General features: G+C 42.6%; 1 protein-coding gene across 19 annotated transcripts in view; it reads right to left on the reverse strand.

Moving 5' to 3' along the window:
* The window catches only part of UNC13B (unc-13 homolog B), a 229,945-nt gene that overhangs the window by 97,664 nt on the left and 110,480 nt on the right, over positions 1-21,801 (reverse strand). For 10 of the 19 annotated variants that reach the window (XM_069880897.1, XM_069880903.1, XM_069880900.1 and 7 more), the window contains one exon: positions 2,147-2,193. In XM_069880897.1, coding sequence (XP_069736998.1) covers positions 2,147-2,193 — 47 coding nt within the window. Of the gene's footprint in view, positions 1-2,146; positions 2,194-8,529; positions 8,553-13,119; positions 15,898-21,801 lie in introns of those variants that run through there. The other 9 variants (XM_069880889.1, XM_069880887.1, XM_069880892.1 and 6 more) reach the window with 6 other exon arrangements.

A 21,801-nucleotide genomic window follows, 5' to 3' on the forward strand; every position in this document is an offset into this window, starting at 1 on the left:
CACAGATGCTTACACTAAATCTTGAAAATTTAAGCAAGCAAAGGTAGTTTGCAATGACAGAAGATGATGGCTTCCTTCAAAGGACACTACTTCTCTAATCTTCATATGAAAGAACTCCATACCTGTGCGCTTTAATGTATACTTTGTGGCTAATTAGCCACAACCAGGCCAAGGGTGGAATTAAAGGTTCATCACCCACAAACATCTTTTCTGTAAAACTCTTGCATGTGGGGATACACTGAATAAGCCATGCCTTTTTCAAAACTACACTAGCCTGTCTGTTTTGTTATAGCTCACATAGAAAGGGAATAATTAGACTAGAGCAAACACTGCCTTTGACAAAATGCATTTCTCAGTATTCCAGGACTGTAGGTGTATTCAACTTTCAGGTTGGGAAATCATTTTGTGTGTATGAACCAATAAACTCAGTACACCGTTTCCTTGTTAAAGTATAAGGTGCTGTTTATAGTCAGAATAAATCATTTGTCTTCTGCTCCTTCTAATTGCCAGTTTTCCAGCAGCCTGCTCAGCTAAGTCTCGGGCTCCTTAGGAAAACACAGGGTTGCTAGGCAGCTCCAGACATCCACAGGTGTGGAAGATGCTTTGTGACTCCAAAATGACTCCAAATAATGACTCCATAAGCAAAGAGCTGTATAATGAAGCCTCCGATTCACTTTGCCTTTTATTAGGGAAGCTTCCTTCCGTAGCATGAGAATTAACTCAAGCGTGTAGCAAGCCAAACTCTTGCTGAGTTTTCAGGGCAAATCTGCTGCTGCCTCAGCTCTTAATGAGTGCACCACCACTGAACTGTACCACCCTAATTTTGTGCAAGGCACAGAACCTAACCAGTTGTAAAATGTGTCATTGTCTTTTTTTCCATAGAGGATTCTAGGAAGCCACCATGCTGGTGCTTATTATGCAGGGTATCATAGAATCAGTAAGTTGGAAAAGACCTTAGAGATCAAGCCCAACTGTACCTGTCCACTACTAAATCATACCCCTAAGCACTTCATCTACCCACTTTTTAAATACCTCCAGGGATGGGGACTCAAGCACCTCCCTGAGCAGCTGTTCCAGTGCCCAATAAACCTTTCGGCGAAGAAATTTTTCCTAGTGTCCAATCTGAACCTACCCTGCTGCTACTTGAGGCCATTCCCTCTCGTCCTATCACCTGTCAGCTGGGAGAAGAGACCAACACCCACCCCTCTACAACCTCCTTTCAAGGAGTTGTAGACAGTGATAAAGTCTCCCCAGTCTCCTCCAGGCTAAACAACCCCAGTTCCCTCAGCCACTCCTCATAAGACTTGATCTCCAGCCCCCTCACCAGCTTCATTGCTCTTCTCTGGACTCGCTCCAGAACCTCAACATTCTTCTTGTAGTGAGGGGCCCAAAACTGAATATAGTATTCAAGGTGTGGCCTCATCCATGCTGAGTACAGGGGCAGAATCACTTCCCTGGTCCTGCTGGCCATGCTGTGCGTGATACAGGCCAAGATGCCATTGGCCTTCTTGGCCAGTGAAATTACACACAATTGGAATCTGCTACATTGACTACGAGTAGCATGTGGCAGAGAGGACACACAGCCTTTCACTCTCATCTGTGCAAAAGAGGTGTGATGATCATTGCTTTAAAAATTACAAACGGCAAGGACTTCTAGAGTTAATGCAGTTTTGACTACTACCACAACCACAGAAATCATCACAAAGAGAGAAGAATTCCCCAAAGGTAATTATCTCCTTTAGGAGCAAAAGACACAGTGATCTTCATGAACTACTCTTTCTCTTCCCTGGTGCCATCACTGACTGATTCAGGAGAAAGGATCTCATCCAGACCACTCTGTGGTGCTTAGCAAGGATTACTTAATACTACTGCCACAGGCGCTTGCTGCCACCACGTTACAGATTACACATAGCAACTATAACCTTGCTTTTAACTACAGCTCTCTTGAAGATCTGCATAGCCCACCACCAGCTGGTTGAGAGGAAACTCTGAGACACAGAAGCAGCCTGGCCCTCAGGGAGGCCTGGCCCCTTGATTATCCCTAAAAATGGCCATTAGAAACATCAGAAGTGCCACATCTACTTAGGCAGAATCTCAGACTTGTAATTACAAACACAGGGAAGCAAAGTCTCAAAATACCACTTACCCTCCTTTGAGCCAGGGTGGTTTTGATGGATCAGCCTCATCTTGACCCTTAAATAGGAAAAGGCAAAAGAATAATATGAAATTAGTTTCCAAAAACACCAGAAAAACTATATGCATTATATTCTGAGAAGAGGATAACAGAGCACGCTACATGCAAGCAGATGCATAGAGAAACTTATTCAAACATGTCCAACAACCAACACATCTGGATAAGTGATACAGACACAGGCAGGCTATGTGATTTCATTGAACATCCAGAACCAGGACCAGAAGAGCCTGTTCAGTGCACCTCCTCCTTCAAAAGGCAGAATTGAAGTCCAATATTTTCTTTTTCCCAACCCAACAAAAGCATGAGCTATTGGAGAGCTCCTCTTATTACAAGCCACATACATGAACATGGCTATAATGAAGATGTTGTAAATTAAAAGTGTCTGTATGAAGTGAACAAATGACAGATCAACATGAAACTGTACAAATATTTGTGAGCGTTGTTCATGCTCAAATAAAAGACTCCTTATCCTCCTAAGCAGGGAGATCCCATTATAGCACCAATCATTCACAGGCAAGTATTTAACTTCCATCAGGTATCAAACACAGGCCAAGATGATTGCAAGTGATTTGCAATCTTGCAAGATGATCGCAGGTGAACTAGGATCTCACAGCATGATGGAAAACACTACAGACTGCAATATGAGAATTCATACTCAGGAATTCAAACCATGTTCTTGTGTTTACAGAGCGATGTTTTGCTTCTTTGAAAATCTTCAGAGAACTGATTAAAGCTGAGGACTGTTTAAACATGTGCAATATACCTGGAGGAAATAAAAGTTTTTAGATAAGGGGGAAATGGTTTACCCATATCTGGAAACCTCTTTGTTTCAGCTTAGAGTTCATATATTCTCCTGCACTCCCTGAAAGACAAGCTGGTTTCAAACAGGAGTAATCAGGACATGCTGCTAATAGCTAACACACTAACCTCAGACAACAATGTCTGCCAAGAGTACAAAGAGGCTGTAACTTGCACACAGAGGAAAACAAATCATTTCCAGCCTGAGAATCATCACAAAGTAAAAGAGTTAAAAATAAGTTCCAGTTTTATGCAAGATAAAAGAACACAGCTCCAAAAGTAAGATTTATTTATTTAGTCCTGTGCTTTGGATGAGCGGTGATACTTCAGGCTGTTCACAGGGGACAGATGAAGTCTGCCAAGGAATACAAGTTCCTGTCTGAGGTCTCAACTTGAACAGCAGCAGAAGTCAAAACTTTTTATTAGTCCTACAACTCCAGGGCCAGGCAGATCTGAAGACTGCAACATTTTTATTATTTTTAAACGGGCATGAAAATTATCCATAACTGGATGAATGCTGCAGCTTTCCTACATGATCACACAAGTCTGCAGAGCAGGCAGGAGCTCATACCCACGATCCAGCACAGGTGCACATTTTCCCCACAGCTGAAGCAACATACGAGGATTCCGGGTTTTGCAGGAAGGATCGTGCTCTACACATTTCTACTCCAAGCTGTACTTCCAAAACCCCTCAGCTGGAAACCTGCATTTCCTCTAGCAGGATCTGAATCAAGTGTTGGTCAAGAGAGTAGATTTCATGAAGCAAATGAAACCAGATCCTTCAAAGCACACAAGGGAGGACATCTCTGCTTTTGTCTCTGAACACATGGAAGAGCTGTGGCTAGAAAACAACCTTAGGGTAGAACAACGTTTTATGCTGGGCCAAGCATGACACATGGTGTTCAGCTGTAATGAATGACAGAAATGGCAAACACAAATATAGCAGCATTTACTGCTAAAAGAAATCACTGCAACGGGTTTTTCAATCAATTTATCTGAGAAACCCTAAGTATAAGTGGACAATATTTGAGATGTTAACAGATCACAAATAGCATGTACTGCGCTATGTGCTATTATGTGCATTATGTGCTACGAGATACTGCAGCCTGGACACCACATGAGTACCAAAAACTCTTTCCAGAGGAAAAAGTCCCAGGGATAGCTGTTATCTGTCTGAGCAACAACCATTTCCTACAGGCAGTTACGAGTCAACAGAGAATACCTGGGAGTATGGATGCAGGGAGGGACAGAAAGTGTGATCAGGAACAAACCTCCATCACCTCTGAGATTTTGACACATCTCGAGTAAAAACTGCCTAGAGTTCAGATAAATTGTGCTTCTGCTCACTTAATTTAACTACTTTTGTCAAGCCTTTTAGACACGCAAATAAAAATAAAAGAGAAGAGAAAGAGCTTCTCTGGGGTTGACGTTAAAAATCACCTGGTACAAGAGCACAAAACAAAATAAAGAGCTTTCAGTAAGTGACAATACTGATGCAGGGGCAAGGCAGGTGATGGCTGTGTGGAAACAGGAGTTCATCATCTGCTGAAAGCAAACTAAGATGGCAATTTGCTCCAGACAGCATTCTCCCTGAGAAAATGTGAGGGACACAGCACCTGACATCCATCAAATGAGGGCTTGATGCCTTAAGACTGCAGAAGAGCCAATGCATTACCCACAGTTAAGGCAAGGAGGGGGAAGGGTGAAAATGTTATCTAGACTAGCACAGTTTCATTACTGGCTTCAACACCTTGGAAGTCTTCAAGCAAATATGAATGAATGAATTCAACACAGCTGGAAAACATGGAAAACATCATACACAGTACATTGTGTTTTGAAAATATATTTTGTTTGACAGAGCAACTGGTTTTTTTTAGACTGTAAAATGAATTATCAACTGAATTTTCATTTCAACAGAAAACTTGTGATGTAATGGCATATGACATTAATAAGGTCAGATAAGCTGAGAAGGAGTAGGGAGCTTTAAGGTGGGTAAACAAGTAACTTGTCACTGAGCCAGACATGGACAATGCAATAAGGAAGCTAGGGGGAGTAAGTAGGACTTGCTGATAAAATCTGCCAATGACAAACACTGGAGAATTACTGACAGAGAAATCAGATGTCCAGTGGAAAGAACGGATGGCAGTGAAAGCTGCAACAACAGAGCATCAAGCTTGGTACAAATGGCAAGGTCAGAGCCCCAAAGCCTGCTGTGAATTTGACCGCATGCAAGGTATTCCTCGATGGAGGAAAGCATTTAACAAACCACTTGCATTCCAGTTATCACACTGGTCATAAGTCCAGGGAAATTCCTCAACAGAGTAACAGCATAAATACCACTGTACTGGGCTGGCAAGACGTCTTCAGAAAGGCATATACAATCTTTTCATTCTGTATCAACGTAAAAAGAATTTCCACAGGAAAATGGCAAAGCAGCACAAGGATGTAAGCACAATACTATAGGAAAAGAGGATAGCTTGCTTACCCTAGCAAAAGAAACCTTTTTTCCATGGTTGGTCAATAAACAGTAGATTGTACTGCATAGAAGAACTGCAACTAAATATAAAAGGAGGATGAAAGCTCAAAGACTCTGCAGTAGCCTTTCAAAAGGAGAAGCAGACACCAAACCTAACCAGTTTTAATGAAGGAAATTGGGCAGTTTATATATGAGGCGATGGCACAATCTCACACAGTGGCAGAGGGCTGGCAGTCCCCAAGAAGTCCCCACAGACCCTTGTTGCACTGACATACGCAGCTGAGGAACCAGAGGCTGTATTCCTACAAGCATGGGCGTGAGGGTTAACAGCGTCCTGACACTTCTGGGAGTGCCAGTTAAAGTAATCCATAGTTTACACCACTGTTACAGGTAGGAACACTTCATACATTCCTCTTCATTTAAAGAAGGCAAGTGGCAGTGCTGTTAGATGGATTTGCTGCTGCTGAGGAGTTTGCCCACCCACTGAAGGCAACATTTGCCCTAGGACACAGGAGGGCTCCAGTAGCAGCTCCAAGTCTTGTTGCCAGCCATGGATTTCCTTCAGTTCAGCCCATGCCTGACTAACTTAGAGCCCGGGTAAGCAGAGGAAATGGCAGCAGATGAGAACAACACTAGGGTAACTGTGAGAAATTTAGCACTGTGCTTCCCCAAACAAATGGAAGGACAAAGGGAAAATAGACACAATTAGCACCTAGACATCCACATGCTGCATAACACAAAGTGTTTTACTGAGTCCCCACAGCTCTGTCATTTGATCTCTCCTTGAAAGCAGCCAGACAAACCATTTTGAATCTGAATTACTATTGATTTTTTCAGTTTTCCAGTAAGCACATTAAGCGGCATGGAAAGGATGAAGCAGCAAACATGTAAACATGTAAATGAAACAGCCCATCACATCTCTATTCATCTTCTTTTTATTTCTGATGCTGATGGATGACAGTTTTACACCTCCTGTCCAACAAATACCTTCAGCTGGGAAAGTGCTTGTCACCCCTATTAATGCTGTACATTTCACTCACAGTAAAGCACGCTGCAATCAGTTGCTGAAAGGTCTTCTCCAAATAATTAAAGTTTCTCATTAACCAAGAAACCATTAGCAAAATAATGCCAGTGACAAAGGAGCATAAATTTAATACTTCGGATTAAACAAGTCAACAGACATGACCATTTAAGGCACAGTAGGTTCCTATTTATGCCTAAACAGGAAACTAATAGGAGTTTTGCTTATCCAGGAAAAGCAGCAGCTACAGCTACAAGTTATTTAACCAAGCTGCAACTCCTAAATTTTGCAATTTCATACACGAGGAGACGTTTCAATGTATAGAACAAACAATTACGTACTTCTGTGGAAAAGAAAGTCCACAAAATGGACAGAGAAGCTTAAAAGAAAGAAGTAGCACAAGGAAAAAGAAGAACATACCCAGATCTGTTAGTCCTCACCATAGAAATCCACCTCTTCACATAAGAGGCTTTCTAACAATGTAACTTTCTATCACATTTGAGTACTGCGTCTAGTCCATTATCCTCTCAGATAAAAAACCAGATGTAAAATATGGAAAGCTGCTTTACTTAAACAGATAAGGAAAAAAATCAATAATGACTTTTTATTTGTTTTGAAAATCATCCTAGCTTGTTTTCAAAGGCCGTGGTTCATTATTAAACCTCAAAGACGGCAATTTAGCTATAGATTAGACCAAAACAGGCTAAAGCAAGGAGCAACCATCTCACTGTCTGAATTAAACTTCTGGCCATGCCTAATTAGACCATTTCTTCAGGGTTATTAACATAATCAGTTTGAACTAAATCATCCCAATTCAACTAGTCAGTTTTGTGGTTCAATGTCTTCATTCACTACATTATACATGGAATCCAAAGATGCAACAAGGCAAGGGATTATTTTAAATCCACTGTACTCTGCAGCAGCATCAATTTAAGTAGTGATTGAAGAGCCACAAAAGAAGCCCTTTCCACCTGATGTATCTTCCAGTATCAGTTTTCCAGATGCCAGCCAAGCAGCTTAAAGGAGGCTGCTGAGTTTTTGCACTGCAGCCAGAAGAGGACAGAATTTGACACCAATATTTGACACTGGATATCTCTGCATTCCGTAAAAAAGAGCTAGTTGACAGACATTTGTCTGTAAAAGTGAAAATTTTCTTGATACATAGCCAAATAAAGCTTGGAAATACAATTTTATCAAACTCAAAGAATAAGATCTGCATGGAAGCCCCAAACTCATGCAATGTTTAGCCTGATTCATGCAACTAAGAGAACACCTAGTTTATACAGTATATACTCAAGAAAACAGAAAAGTTGGGAATCAAAAGCCAGAAATTTCTCTGTATGAGGTACAGCTGAAGTACTAAGGTGTTACACTGCTGTCAACAAAAAATACTGTACATCCTCTTAGGAGGAAAGTAACTTCTTGTCCATGGGTAACTGGCAACTGGTCTATGACTGGAGAGGCCAGAGCTATTAGTCTTAAGGAGAAAGTCCCGTCCTTCCCATGGGACACACGGCCCTGCTCAAAGTGCAGTCTGTACATAGCTCAAAAGGCATGAGATCTGCAGCAGACCTCCCAGCATCCATAGTCTTCCTTAAAGCTCAATATTATAACCCATTGTCGTCCTTTTGACTTCAATTGCTGCAAGCATACAAATCAGATAGAGATGGAATGAAATAATATAACAGAGGAAAAATGAGGAAATTACTTGATTTAAGCAGGATTTATAAAGAGGAAGACTGGTACAGATAAGAAAAACAATTTGTACTCTACTAAAGTGGTGCCTATGTACATAACAGACACCCCACAGAGCACTGAAGGGAGATCACTCCAAGCATCCATGTTTTCCTCTTTGTACAAGGTACTACACACTGAACAGACTCTTAACTCATACACAGTGTTAACAAATCCTCTGACAACTACAACATGCTACACTGAATCTCAGTGCCTCAGCAGGAGCAACTGGCTATGAAAAGACAAGGCATGCACACAGAGAAGTTTTAGAGAGAGATGCTGGTTACAAGGGACAACATGTACAACCTGGAGCTCTCCTCTACCTCCTTCTGTGAAGAAAAAAGAGAAGAAGGAGAGGAACAAAAGTTAATAGACCAGATTTCTGTCATGAGCTCTGTAACGCAATTTCAGAAAGCAGTGTAAACACTTGCTGCAAGTTGATAAAATATTTGTGTAGGGGAGAGTTTTCCCATGTGCTTCCTGGACACATACCAGTTAGTTAATTTTTACCAATTAATGAGGAGCTAAATCTATCAAATTTCATCCATAACTTCACACACATTAGGACACATGCTTTTGAGAGCTGATTTTGAGAGTTCCGGTTCCTGTTTTATTCACTCAAGAATTTCAGGTAATCTTATTACAGAATTGGAACTGCTATTCACCACACTGAAAGTTGAACCTGTAATTCTTATAGAGAGGAATAGTTTTGTTCCTTCTTTCCCCTAGACTGCATCCAATGCCTGCATCTGATGCATTTTCTTCCCTTCCCTCCTCACCCCCTGTACATTTTGCCCATTATGAGCAAACTGACAGCTCTAGAATACATTCTGCTTTTGCAAATACCATAATTCAGAGAGATATTTTCTGATTTTAAAAATACAGGCAATTCTCCTCTGTGAATAAAAAAAAAATCTAGAAGCCTCCTACACTGAATCTCATGTTTATGTATAGGCAATTTCAAGGCTAGTAAAGTTATATGAGAGTCATACTCAAAACTTCCGGCACAGACATGATATTTTTTAAGTCTTCCAGTCAGATAACTCTGTATCTGCATAGAAGAATCATATTACTCATTTGCATATGAAAGATGGAGGGGAAGGAATATCTTCATGGCAACAAGGGCCACTCAAATTGGTTTAGAAGCTAAAACAGTTTTCAAAGTTACTGTCTATATGAGCGTAATTAGATATATGCAATCACTAAGACAGGAAAATAGAGAAGCTATTTTAACTCAATCACTAAGGAGAAGTCAAATTACTTTAGCAAATGAAGTGTTGGATTGTAGCTAAAATAAAAACCTTACTTTCTACCTTAAGACATGCCCATATGGATCCTCATCACAGAGGAAAGCCTTCTGGATCCCCACTGCAGAGGAATGCCTTATGGATCCTCATTGCAGAGGAAAGCCTCTGACTGCCCTGCACGTCTCTCCTGCATGAGCTAGTGGAGGAGAAGACACAAACGGCAGGATGTTGCTGTCTTCTGCACAACTGCTGGTGCTGCAGGACTACTGTGTTTGACAGTGAGCTCTGCACAGACCTGCCAACCTTGAGAAGCTGAGGAAACCTAGGGTCCACCCCACGCTCAGATGGGAGATGGGCACGGACTTTCTGACTCTTCCCCTCTACAGTGACTTTCTATATCATCCTCCTACCTGTCCCTCTCTGTTAAGCAAAACCTTCTCACCTAGGTTGCCCCAATTGCACTTCAAGTTCCCTGGTTTCCTTTCAAGCCCAAGCCCAAACTCCCCTGACTTGGTCCCTGAAGTTGTTTCATTGTGTTCCAAGCAGATCCAGACTTCATACATTCTTGGGTTTTCATCTCCTTTGTCTTTGAACCAGACTCCTTCATGCTGTCTCCTGTGGAATCCCTGAACACAGAAGATGCAGAAGAGCTGGACACGTGTCCCCACCTGGGTATGCCATGGCTCTCAGTCATGCTGCGCCGGGAAAGCCCTGCTTTAGCCCCTGGCTGGAAAATGCTGAGGCCAGATGGAGTCTCTGGCAGCGCAATAGCTCAACTGTAGCAAGCTACCAGCAAGCATATGCAAGCTACACATTTCTCAAAAGCTTATTCACTTTGCTCATTTGGGGGTGATTTTCCACAGAAAAATGGTTGACATAGACTAGTACTGCCAAATTTTATGGCCTGAGGGCACCAGAGCTTCTCAAATATAGGTCAAACTTATTTTGTACAAGCATAAAGCAAAAAAGCTTGCATTATACTTTTTTTTTTTGGAAAAAAAAAAGGATTATTTTGGCTTATATTTCATACATACCTTTGATTTCTGAGCCCCTTCAGTTTAAAGCTGTTAAGGACAGTTTCAGGCCAAATATGAAGTTTGGCAAAGGTCTAAGCAACTGCAGACAAATATTTTAAATTTTGTGATGATTTCTCATTACAGCAGGTGTGCTCACAGCATCATCAATGGTGACTAACTTAGTTAAACCCCTATCACAGAATTATTTCACCATTCCATTTTAGACCATCTACAGAAATCATTACCACTTATGGAATTTTTGAAACCTTTATGCCAGTGCATCATCTCCAATTTACCAAAACACACAGGTTTACCAACACCTTCAAAGTTATCATCTGTTCCTTTGCTATAGACTGCTGCCAAACACATTTAATAAAATATCTTGAATTGAATTTCCAAGCAGACATGAGTAATACAGTAGTTTGGGCTTAGAACCAAAAAACAAGTAGGCAGAACTGTATTTCCAGTGGACTTGACCCACTAACTTAAAAGCCTATTAGGAATTAATTATATTTTTGAAGTAAGACATAAACACTCATCTGCAGTGGGGAGGGTGAGGGGTGGCGAGGGAAGCAAACCAACAACCCATCATTACATTCTGAGTATGATGCTTTCTCTAAAGGGAAAAAATATGAGCTTGGCTCAAATCTGAGTACAGCGAAGCAGCACATAAAACTGTTGCTTCACTTTTTCAGTAAATGTTCGTCAAAACAACCTCTTTCAAAATGAATGACTGTATGATTAATTTTGCCCTGCTCTACAGCCTTTGGCAATACTGTCGTCCCCTTCTCTTGCTCTAGCTACTGCCACATGTTTATTTACCCATTGCCCCCTCACCTGTCCAGTACAAGCACTTATTATTGTAACTGCAGCTGTCCCATCTACCATAAAGATACGCCTTAACACCAGCACCACATAAGCATCAACTCTTTCACACATCACAAGATGATGTTCAGAACTGAACCAGGGAGGCTCAGGAATGCCAGTCCCCACCGGAGGCAAATCTAAGGCAGCAAAGTCCAGCTATGGCCTTTTTCCTCCTTCACTATTCTGGCTACTTCTAACCTTTTGAACACACCTGTATCCTCAAACTCTGCTGAGGGGAGCAACCTCCTCTCACATTCAGAAATAGGCTATTTAAACACTTTTGTTGCATTATGACAAATGCTAATCCAAACCACTGTCTGTTCCCTTGGGTCCTAAAATTAGGACATACATCCAGGACTTGAGTGCTACACAAACACTAACAAAAGAAAGGAAAAAAGAAAAAAAAACCAGAAAATAAAAAAAATTTCTGTATTAAAAATAAAATCAGTCTCATCTTTACTATTTGCACTTCAGTGATCCAAACACTCCATTGCAAGACAAAAATACATGCATATCTGTGCCAAGCCAGCTAACAAATCCTAGTGTTTCACTCATTAAAAACCTATTGCTTGAATCAACTCAACACTAAGGACCTCGCACAACTTAAGACAGTGAAGAGCTGATTACCAGCTTTATGATCTGTATAGCTGAGAAGGTCACTGGCACAAAAGTCAAACAGGGATTGACAGATTGTTTCTTCATAGTGAAAGCACAGTCACTGGAAAAGACACGGATCAAGATAACTCTTTCAATGGAAAAAAAGGGCACTCTGATTATTCTGACTAGGTTTCAGGTCTGCAAGGAACAAAATATTCAATAGAATGAGGTTCACAGCAAGTGTGTGAAGATTTCAAGCTAAACTTCCAATAACTACCACTCTTGTAACAAAGCCTCCTCCCTTAAATGTGTAGTGACTTGCACAGAGATGACACTGAGAGTTTCCTCACTGCTTGGAGAAGGAGCGGGCAGATGGACTTACATTTCAAGGTTAGCTGTGGTTTTACCAAATCAAGGCCCACCAAAACAAGTTGCCATTTCTATCTCCCACATCTTCAGGAATGGGTTAACCAGCACTGCTCCACTACTGTATCAGCTAACCTTTACTGCAGTCAAACACTTCATCGTATGTGCTGGCAGTAGGCTGGATGTAGCTCCAACAAAATGGAAAACTCATCTCATGGAAAAGTTATGGAAAAACAGCAGGGGGGTGTGGGGATGTTGGGATTTTTTTGCAGGGAACGTGGGGATGTTGGTGGCTTGGTTGTTTGGTTGGTTTTTTTGTTAAAGGTCTCTACTAGCATAACATGTAGCAGTGATTAAACACTGAGAACTCCCACTTCGTGATGGAGCCACTTGAAGTCTTGGATCCACTCAACTCCCCAAACTGCAAATCTGGCTACTTATAGCTCAAATGCACACTTGTTATCACATGTCTTAACTATTATATTTAACAAGAAACCAAGTCACGAATTATGATGAAAAACTCTAACACCTGCTATTTTGAAGACACACTGTAAATCTCCCGCTCTCTCTCAAAAAAAAAAAAAAAAGAGGTGAAGCTTGCTAACTTGCATTTCAGTGTTACACAGTAAGTTTTAGGTATTCTTGATCAGTACTGTTGTACAAATATATGTACTTGCTTTCATACATACTTGCTCACAACCCCTAAAAAAACGTTCACCCACAAAGTGAGGTGTTGGCTACCGGCTGCAAAAATATCAGATTTTGACATCTCCTTAAGAACACTTTTTTTTTTTTTTGTTTACCTGAATTTGTCTCCTCAGCGGAAATCCAGTTTCCTTCCTGTGCTAATTCTTTTAAGAGTCTCCTACGCATTTGTCTCTTTTCCCTCAGCACATTTTTGAAATTGTTGATGCACTTGTTCAGGTAGATGGTCTCTGCGCACACCTTGTCAAGGCTCATGGGTCTGCACTCCTTTGCTGGATCAGGTAGACAGTTCACGTCTCCTCCAGGCTCCTCAGGAGGTAAGTGCTGCCCAGAGGGGATTTCACAGTCAGATGATGGCACCAAGTTGGAAACAGGAGGCTCGTGTGGAACAGAGGAATGACTAGAAGGAACAAACTGCACCTGAGCAGATGCTTCACTGTTTACGGTTGGGTTTGCCTGGCTGTCAGAAGACTGACTAGGAGGGGTTTCTGCAAAGTTGTCAGAGCTGCCACACATACCTGAACTGGTCAGCATTAGCGTATTGTCATCATCCATCTGTAAGCCACTATCATTTTCCAAAAGGATTTCAGAATCACTTGTCTCCAGTTTGTGAAACACCACTTGCAGAGCAGACCTGAAGTGATTAATAGCTTTCCCAAGCTTATTAGTGTAAAACTTCACATCTACAAGATCAATGTTATCCTTGGAATGGTCAAGGAAATATTGGGAATTTTCCAGGACATCCCTAAAAACCTGATCAGTTGGATCTTGATCATTCAGGTCCATTTGGATCATATCTTTCAAGCTGTCACTACTATCAGCCATTTCATCTGTTGTATGGTCATAGCTAATGGTTGTCACTCCACTAGAAACATCTTCTCTCTGAGTATCACCTTTCTCCAAACTCATAAATTTGCACGGAGTATTACAGTCGATTTCAATTTCTTTTGCAGTTATCCCCTCATCTTTATCTGGAAGGGAAGAACCATTTTTAGTGATGCTTTCAGCATCAAGCCTGTGCTCACTACCACTGCTTGAAACACATGTCTGACTTGCACGGCCCAAAGAGTCAGATGAGCAGCAGTAACTTCCATCACCTGATCTGGCCAAATTGGTCACCAGTGGATCTTGCAGAGGTTCCTGTAAGGCCAGGTGAATGTCTCTCTCATCTGAAGGCAGCTCACTGCAGCTTATTGTTTGTACTTCCTTCCCAGTTTCAGGTATCAAGTTGCTTTTCTTTGTCAAGGTTGACCTCTGGACAGAATCCGATTTCTCCCCTGCACAATGCGTTTTCCTGCTTGTGCTTTTACACTTAACCTGGCATGAGTCAGTTTGAACTGCATCAGTTTTCTGAGTTGCATCAGGATTCACTGAGTTGAGATGATTTTTCTTGAAGCCAGACTGCAAAGACGCTGAATCCATTTTGCCGCCCCTTTGGCCATTCTGCTGCTTCTGCTCTTCACTGGTAACAATCTGGACCCCTGAGCTTTGCAGAAGGTTAGATTTCTGTAAAATAAAGTCCCTCTGTTCACAACTGACAAGTTTTACAACTGCTGGTCGTGGTGTTAATGGCTTGCCTGTACCAATGTCTGATCTATAAGCATCTTTTATATACTTACTGCACTGGATACCATTGAAACAGTGGTATTCAGATAAGAAGCTGCAGATAAGCTCTATTGTGTTTTCACCATCTTTTTCTGGGATACCATAAAAATATAATATTGGTTCTTCCTTGTGTACCTCCTTACTTGGACCTTGAGCATGTGTACCCTGGGTTTTGCCAGTGGAGCCACTTTGCAGGCCTTCTATCTCACTCAAGACCGTATCCACGCAGCTAGAGACTTCATCCACAGAGCCTTTTATCAAGTTGAGGTGCTGCCGGAGCTCAGCAATCTCTGTCTGGATGCGACTTATTCCCTGGAGCTCTTTCACAATATAATCAACCACATCAGCTGAGCGATCTCTTGATTGCCGTCTACGACTCTTGTATGCAGTGGGCTTTTCCTGGGGAAAGCACCCTTGCCTTTCAGCTACCTCCCTCCAGCTCATGGCAATGCTCAGGGAAGAAAGGTCCTGCCCTTCAGTCACTCTGCCCTTTCTTTCAGAAGATGTCTGCATCATGCCATCAGAAGAATTTCCCTTTCTGTGCTGTTGAACTGAGCATGGTATTTTCACATAGCCATCCCAGTTCAGTTCCACCTCACCAACACAGACTTCGCTTACTCCCTTTGAATCATGTCCTCCATCCTGATGAAAGTCCCCTCCAGCAGTGGAAAATTCAGTGCTGATAGAGCTCCTCTTTATCCCACAAACAAACATGTCTGTTTCAATCTCCACTGGGGAGAGCTGGCAGTGATGAGCGTGGTTTGGATTCTCATCTACCTGGCCTTGAAGAAGCCTCTTCATTTTGTCCCGCAGAAACAAATGGAGTTTTTGCTTCTGGAATTGCTTCTTGCTCCAAAGCTTTACAACAGGTTTTCTATGAAGAAGCGTAATTTCATTTTCTTGCTTTTTCAATCTACTTCTAGCAAACATTATCGGCAGCTGCACCTGTGTTTCTCATAGTGCTACAAGCTGCACAAGCACACATCAATCACTTCCAATGCACAACTCACATCCAGGTCTTACTCTGTCACGAAGCAGCTACCAAAAGAGGGGAAAAAACATTACAGCTTGGTTCAGACAGAAATAGCCAAAGTAACTTAAGCAGCAGAATTTAAAAAAACAGCACCCATGTAAACGCAGACAGAAAGAGGATGTGCTATTTAAAGTATACAGACATCGTCTTGGTTTTGGCCACGTCCCCAGATCAGGTCCTTCTTTGTTAAAGTAAGTGTTCCTCACTGCCTCTTCAATCAAGAAATTAAAAACAAGAATAAAAGAGCAATTCTGCGCCCACTGCCTTTTTCTAGCAGGTTTGCAAATTACTCTAAGCTGAGCTCCTGGCAATTGTGCACTCTATGATTTAGTTGCTCCTCTGAATACAGAATTCTGAAAATTATTAGGGATCTTATCCCTGCACATTTCCTTTCAAACTCATAATCTTCATGCTTTCTTGCTTCAAACCAACGCAGAAATCAAGATTAATTTGGCGCAGTACCAGCTATCCCACAAGAATTGCACAGTGATGTAAAGTTGCAGGAAGACTGGATGACAGATTTTAATTGTAAAACCTTCTTGCTATTTTAATATTTTTATCTTAATATTTTGCTACCAAACACTAAAAAAATACATGCAGAAACTTCAAAGCTTAAAAGCTACCAAGCTAACCTGCAGATAAATATGCCACACTCAGCATATGTACAAACAGGCTGAGCTGACAGCATGAAGATTCTGCACGTCACTTCTACTCCAACCCTCAAGATTTGTCAGTGGACCATTTCCCGATTTAAATCCTCTCTGTAAAGAGCAAAATTTTAAAAAAAATACTATGTTAACTACTTAAAACTTTCATATGTCTTCACTGCTGTACCTCACAGAATCACAGAATAACTAGGTTTGAAAAGACTCCCAGGATCACAGAGTCCAACCATTCCTATCAAACGTTAAACCACGCCCTTCAGCACCTCATTCACCCATCTTTTAAACACCTCCAGGGAAGGTGACTCAACCAACTCCCTGGGCAGCCTGTTAAGGTTCCCAATGATCCTTTCTGTGAAAATTTTTTTCCTAATGTCCAGCCTAAACCTCCCCTGGTGGAGCTTGAGGCCATTCCCTCTTCTCCTGTCCCCTGTCACTTGGGAGAAGAGGCCAGCACCCTCCTACCTACAACCTCCTTTCAGATACTTGCAGAGAGCAATGAGGTCTCCCCTCAGCCTCCTCTTCTCCAGGCTAAATAACCCCAGCTCTCTCAGCCACTCCTCATAAGGCCTGTTCTCCAGCCCCTTCACCAGCTTCGTTGCTCTTCTCTGGACTCGCTCCAGAGCCTCAACATCCTTCTTGTGGTGAGGGGCCCAGAACTGAACACAGGATTCGAGGTGCGGTCTCACCAGTGCTGAGAACAGAGGGAGAATAACCTCCCTGGACCTGCTGGTCACACCGTTTCTGATACAAGCCAAGATGCCATTGGCCTTCTTGGCCACCTGGGCCACTGCCGGCTCATGTTCAGTCGCTGTCAACCAACACCCCCAGGTCCTTCTCCTCCACGCAGCTTTCCAGCCAGACTTCTCCTAGTCTGTAGCACTGCATAGGGTTGTTGTGCCCCAAGTGCAGGACCCGGCATTTGGCCTTGTTAAACCTCATGCCATTGGACTCAGCCCAGCGGTCCAGCCTGTTCAGATCCCTTTGCAGAGCCTCCCGACCCTCCAGCAGATCGACACTTCCACCCAGCTCAGCATCATCCGCAAACTTGCTAAGGGTGCACTCGATGCCTTCATCCAGGTCAGTGATAAAGACATTGAACAGGGCTGGACACACCACTGAGCCCTGGGGACACCACTTGTCACTGGCCTCCACCTGGATTTAACTCCATTTCCCACCACTCTCTGGGCCCGGCCAGCCAACCAGTTTTCTACCCAGGAGAGTGTGCGCCTGTCCAGGCCAGAGGCTGACAGTTTCTGAAGCAGAATGCTGTGAGAAACTGTGTCAAAGGCTTTACTGAAGTCCAGGAAGATACATCCACAGCCTTTCCCTCACCCAACAGGCAGGTCATTTTGTCATAGAAGGCGATCAGGTTAGTTTGGCAAGATCTGCCTTTCATGAACCCATGTTGACTGGGCAACATACTTACTAAGCAACATACAATCAGCTTTTTCTTCCTGGGAGTAAGGCAGAGAGAGACCCATTCAGAGGTCTTCCTGGAGCCAAGGTGACTGAAGAACACCAGTGTTTCTGATGATTCAATTTGGATTTGCTGCTGAAGGACACATTCTTTCTCACATTCTTGTTTGATTTAAGATCTACACTAACTTGTCTTTCATTTTTATAATTACCTAGTTCTAAAAAAAAAAAATAAAAATATTAAGCTCCATTCCACACAAATATAATCACTCCATGCAACTTTCAGCCTAACTTAAATTTTGCCAAGTGCATCCAGCTTTGCACAGGAAAGTTTTCTGACACATCAAAAGGAGTAAAAACAGGGGGTTTAACCTTGTTTTTGGTTTAGCTGTTTTAACGCTAACTTGTTACAGTTCATACGAAGACTGTTTTTGCCACTCCATTCACATCACCTTTGAGGTCTGACAACCTGACGTCAGGTGTGCAGTCTTTGCACACCTGACATCTTCTGCAGGGAAGGTCATATGTGGTTCCAGCAGTACTCATTGCCACTGAAGAACGCTGGACAAGGTGCTGAGCCCAAACTTTCCAACCTCTCATGCTAAGCGGAGGACTGAACACTATAGTAGGTCTGTGTGCACTGGATAGAGGCCTTGATCTAAATCCCAACGAACTCACTCCATGCATTGGGAAGTTTAGATTGGATATTAGGAAAAATTACTTTAATGAAAGCATTGGAACAGGATGCCTAAGGAAGTGGTGGAGTCACCGTTCCTGGAGGTGCTCTAAAAAACATGTGGAAGTGACACTGCAGGACATGGCTAAGTAGGCACAGTGGTGTTGGGTTGCCAGTTGGACGGGATGAGCTCAGAAGTCTTTTCCAACCTCAACAATTCTATGATTTTCACTGCCCAAGGGCCAGCTCCACAGCTCACAGCAGCTTTCACCTGGTGCCTCTTTCAGATGTCACATAACAATTCTCATTTTCAAAGCATTAACTCAAATTTTCTACATGTGCACTGATCCCAAGCTGCTGCAGTGCAGAAACCCTCATCGACACCCCTCTGCTCCAACTGACAGCCATTTACACCACCACCAGCATTTTTCTGCCAGTGAGCATTTTTATCCTGCTGAATTTTTGTTGTTTCTCTTGGGGGGCAGGGAAGGAGAGAAAGATTTTTAATTGGGAGAAAGCAGCATTTGCAAAGACCAATCTCCATAATCACAGCAAACTGATATGCTATAACAGAGGCTGCATCTGTGCTTCAGATTTAAGCCCCATCACCGAGTATATCAGGTGAATTTCCATACCAGAGGCAATACCTGCCTTTGTGTAAATGCCCTCTTAAAGAAAATAAGTTTTAATTTGATAGAACTTTCAGGTCATTGGTCCATAAAGATCTGGTTTACTTTTTCACATCTTTCTATTTAACTACTCCTTCAAGGAACAGGGCTGACCTAAAAAATACTTGCTCAGGCTCACTTCTTTTTCCACCACTTACACAGTTTACCTTTCACTTGAGTGGCTAAGTGGTGTTTAATACCAGAAAAACACTTTTGAATCAACGTTAAGAAGTGCACCCTCACAGAGGAGGCACCTGAATTCAAGAAGAAGAGCTCTATGGTTGTGGTCCCCTACTTGTGTTGCTTGAGGGTAGCACACAGAGATGCTAATTTCAAATATTTTCCAGCATATCAAACCCCAAGTGCTAGGAGAAAAGCCTACACGTGCCTGTGCAAGGATTCCCTCTGAAAGCTCAATGTTTGTCATGCTTCTTTCTGCACACAGCCTTCACAGCACCAAAGGGATTTAACGATCATTTTAGTTTAAAATAGCAATCAATTCAAGCCAGAGTTCACACTCATTTCCCTTGCCTGCTGCAACACTAGACAGCAGCAGTTTGTTACGGAGAACACTTTTTTTCTGCTGAGTACTTGCAGGACTGCAGCCCCATTCCAAAGCAGGCAGCCCAGTGCAAATACAACAATGCTGTCATTTTTATTCATAAATATAGTGTTTCTGGTATATACATATGTATATGTATGTACAGTTATACAGAAATACTTATTTCATTAGAGAGTTCAAAAATCATCTTGGATTTCAAATACTACCAATACCTTTCCAGCTTGCCCCATGAGGGAGAGAAACTGTTTACCCCCAGGATGGGATCAAGGCCACAGCAGAACATGCAGATGACAGCTCTGGCTCAGACAGAAGCTTCTCCAACAGTCCCTACAGTGGAAGCAAGTGGATGGAAATCTACATTTCCACCAAAGAGCAAAACACTGCCCACTTACAAGAATGTCAAGAAGCAGGTATGAGAATCGCCCTCTTTGCACCTCTCCCACAGGCTTCCTCCCCCGATTTCCTGCCTTCTGCCACCTCAGACCCACACTCAGACCTGGAGCTCCGGGTATTCACCCACTTCATCATGTAGGCTGGTCCCAAAGTGCTTCTGCACCTCCTGTCTTGCCCATCACTCCTCCTGCCCGCTCATAGTTCACTCCCGCTCCCTTCCTCTCTGCTCCAGACAAGGTCCTTGGCAGCCACTTGTCCCCTGTAAAGGCCCTTTATTCCTCTAATGTTGCCTGTGCTAGGGTCATGCTTGTTTGTAGTGCAGATGGGCAAAGTGCCAATGACAGTTAATGCAGGTTCAGCCAGGAAAAAATATCCACTCTAATCTGGATGCAAACCCTCGCTGATGTCTTTTTCTCTTCCAGAATCGCTCCAGGAGTCACATTAACACTTAACAAGAAATCAGGTCTCTAAAGAAAGAGTATTTGCATCCTGGTATGCTGCCAGATACCAAGCCCTCAATGACTACAGAAGCATTGTTTTGACTGCCTTTTTAGCAGGCACTTCTGTCCAGGAGAATTCCATACTCAGTTCAGCACAGCTGTCTCTGGGTGTGCAGACTGAAGTGCAGCATGCACAGGTACCGTAATTTCCACATTCTCCAGCTTTCCAAAAGGAATCCAGGCTCACGCTGAGCAGGAGGAAGGCATCTCTGGCTTCACCTGGGGATGCGCCGGTTGTTGAGCAATTCCCATGAGGGCAAAACTGACATATTAAGATTTTAAACAGGGGAAACAGGTGAACTACTACAAACACTGCACAGTTTATTACCCTGTCACCATCCACATTTCTGAAATATCCTCATAACGCACAAATAACAATTACTTCTGCTCCTAACATACAGATTTGTGATGACAATATGGTTGGACTCGATGATCAGCGGGTCTTTTCCAACCTGGTGATTCTGTGATTCTGTGACAATAGGAGCACAAACAAGGCATGCTATCATCAATGACTGAGAAATAACAATGTGAGAAAGTTCATGAAGGAATAAACTGCAGTCTTTCACCAGGCTGAGTAGAGCTAGCTAGTTGCAGCCCTCTCTGAGCAGCACCTTCAATTCTTCGAGTCACTGGACAAACATGGCTCAAAGTAGGGCCAGCTCTGCGGTGCCTTCAGTGCTGTCCCACACAGCAATGAGCCAGCTGTGGGTGAGAGCACAATCTCTGTGTCCTTTAAATGAGGCTGTGCTTTCTACCAGACGTCTGGTTTCTATCACACTAAGGAAATACTAAGACATGTTAGAAGGCGTGGGTACCCTAGGGTAGATGTGATGTTCAGAGTCATTGGCAATGAGGTATAAAAACAACTAACTATAACCAAAAAGACAGCTCACAGCAGCCTCTCTGGCTATCCACTCGTGCCATCATGGCACCGAGTCTTTCAGGTTAATTTACATTCACAGTATCCTCCACACAAAGTGGCACTGCATTGCCTGTACTAGCAATTACACTAGGAAAAGGAACAACACTATTGATAAATGGTTTTGCAACTTTATAAAGAACCATTTAAATGTGAAGAATACCAAACAACAAAATGCAGGGCATTGTAGGGGAAAGAAAAAAAAAAAAGTTTTGGCATTAACAGGAGAAAGAAATCATAGCTAAGGCTGCCATAGCAACATCGCCCCAGCACTCTGCATGCTGAAACATCATCTCTTACTGGGAGTATTATAGCATTTTTAAGCACATTAATTGCTGAAAGA

This window comes from Phaenicophaeus curvirostris, chromosome Z (assembly GCF_032191515.1).
Source record: "Phaenicophaeus curvirostris isolate KB17595 chromosome Z, BPBGC_Pcur_1.0, whole genome shotgun sequence".
In the NCBI taxonomy this organism is placed as follows: Eukaryota; Metazoa; Chordata; class Aves; order Cuculiformes; family Cuculidae; genus Phaenicophaeus; species Phaenicophaeus curvirostris.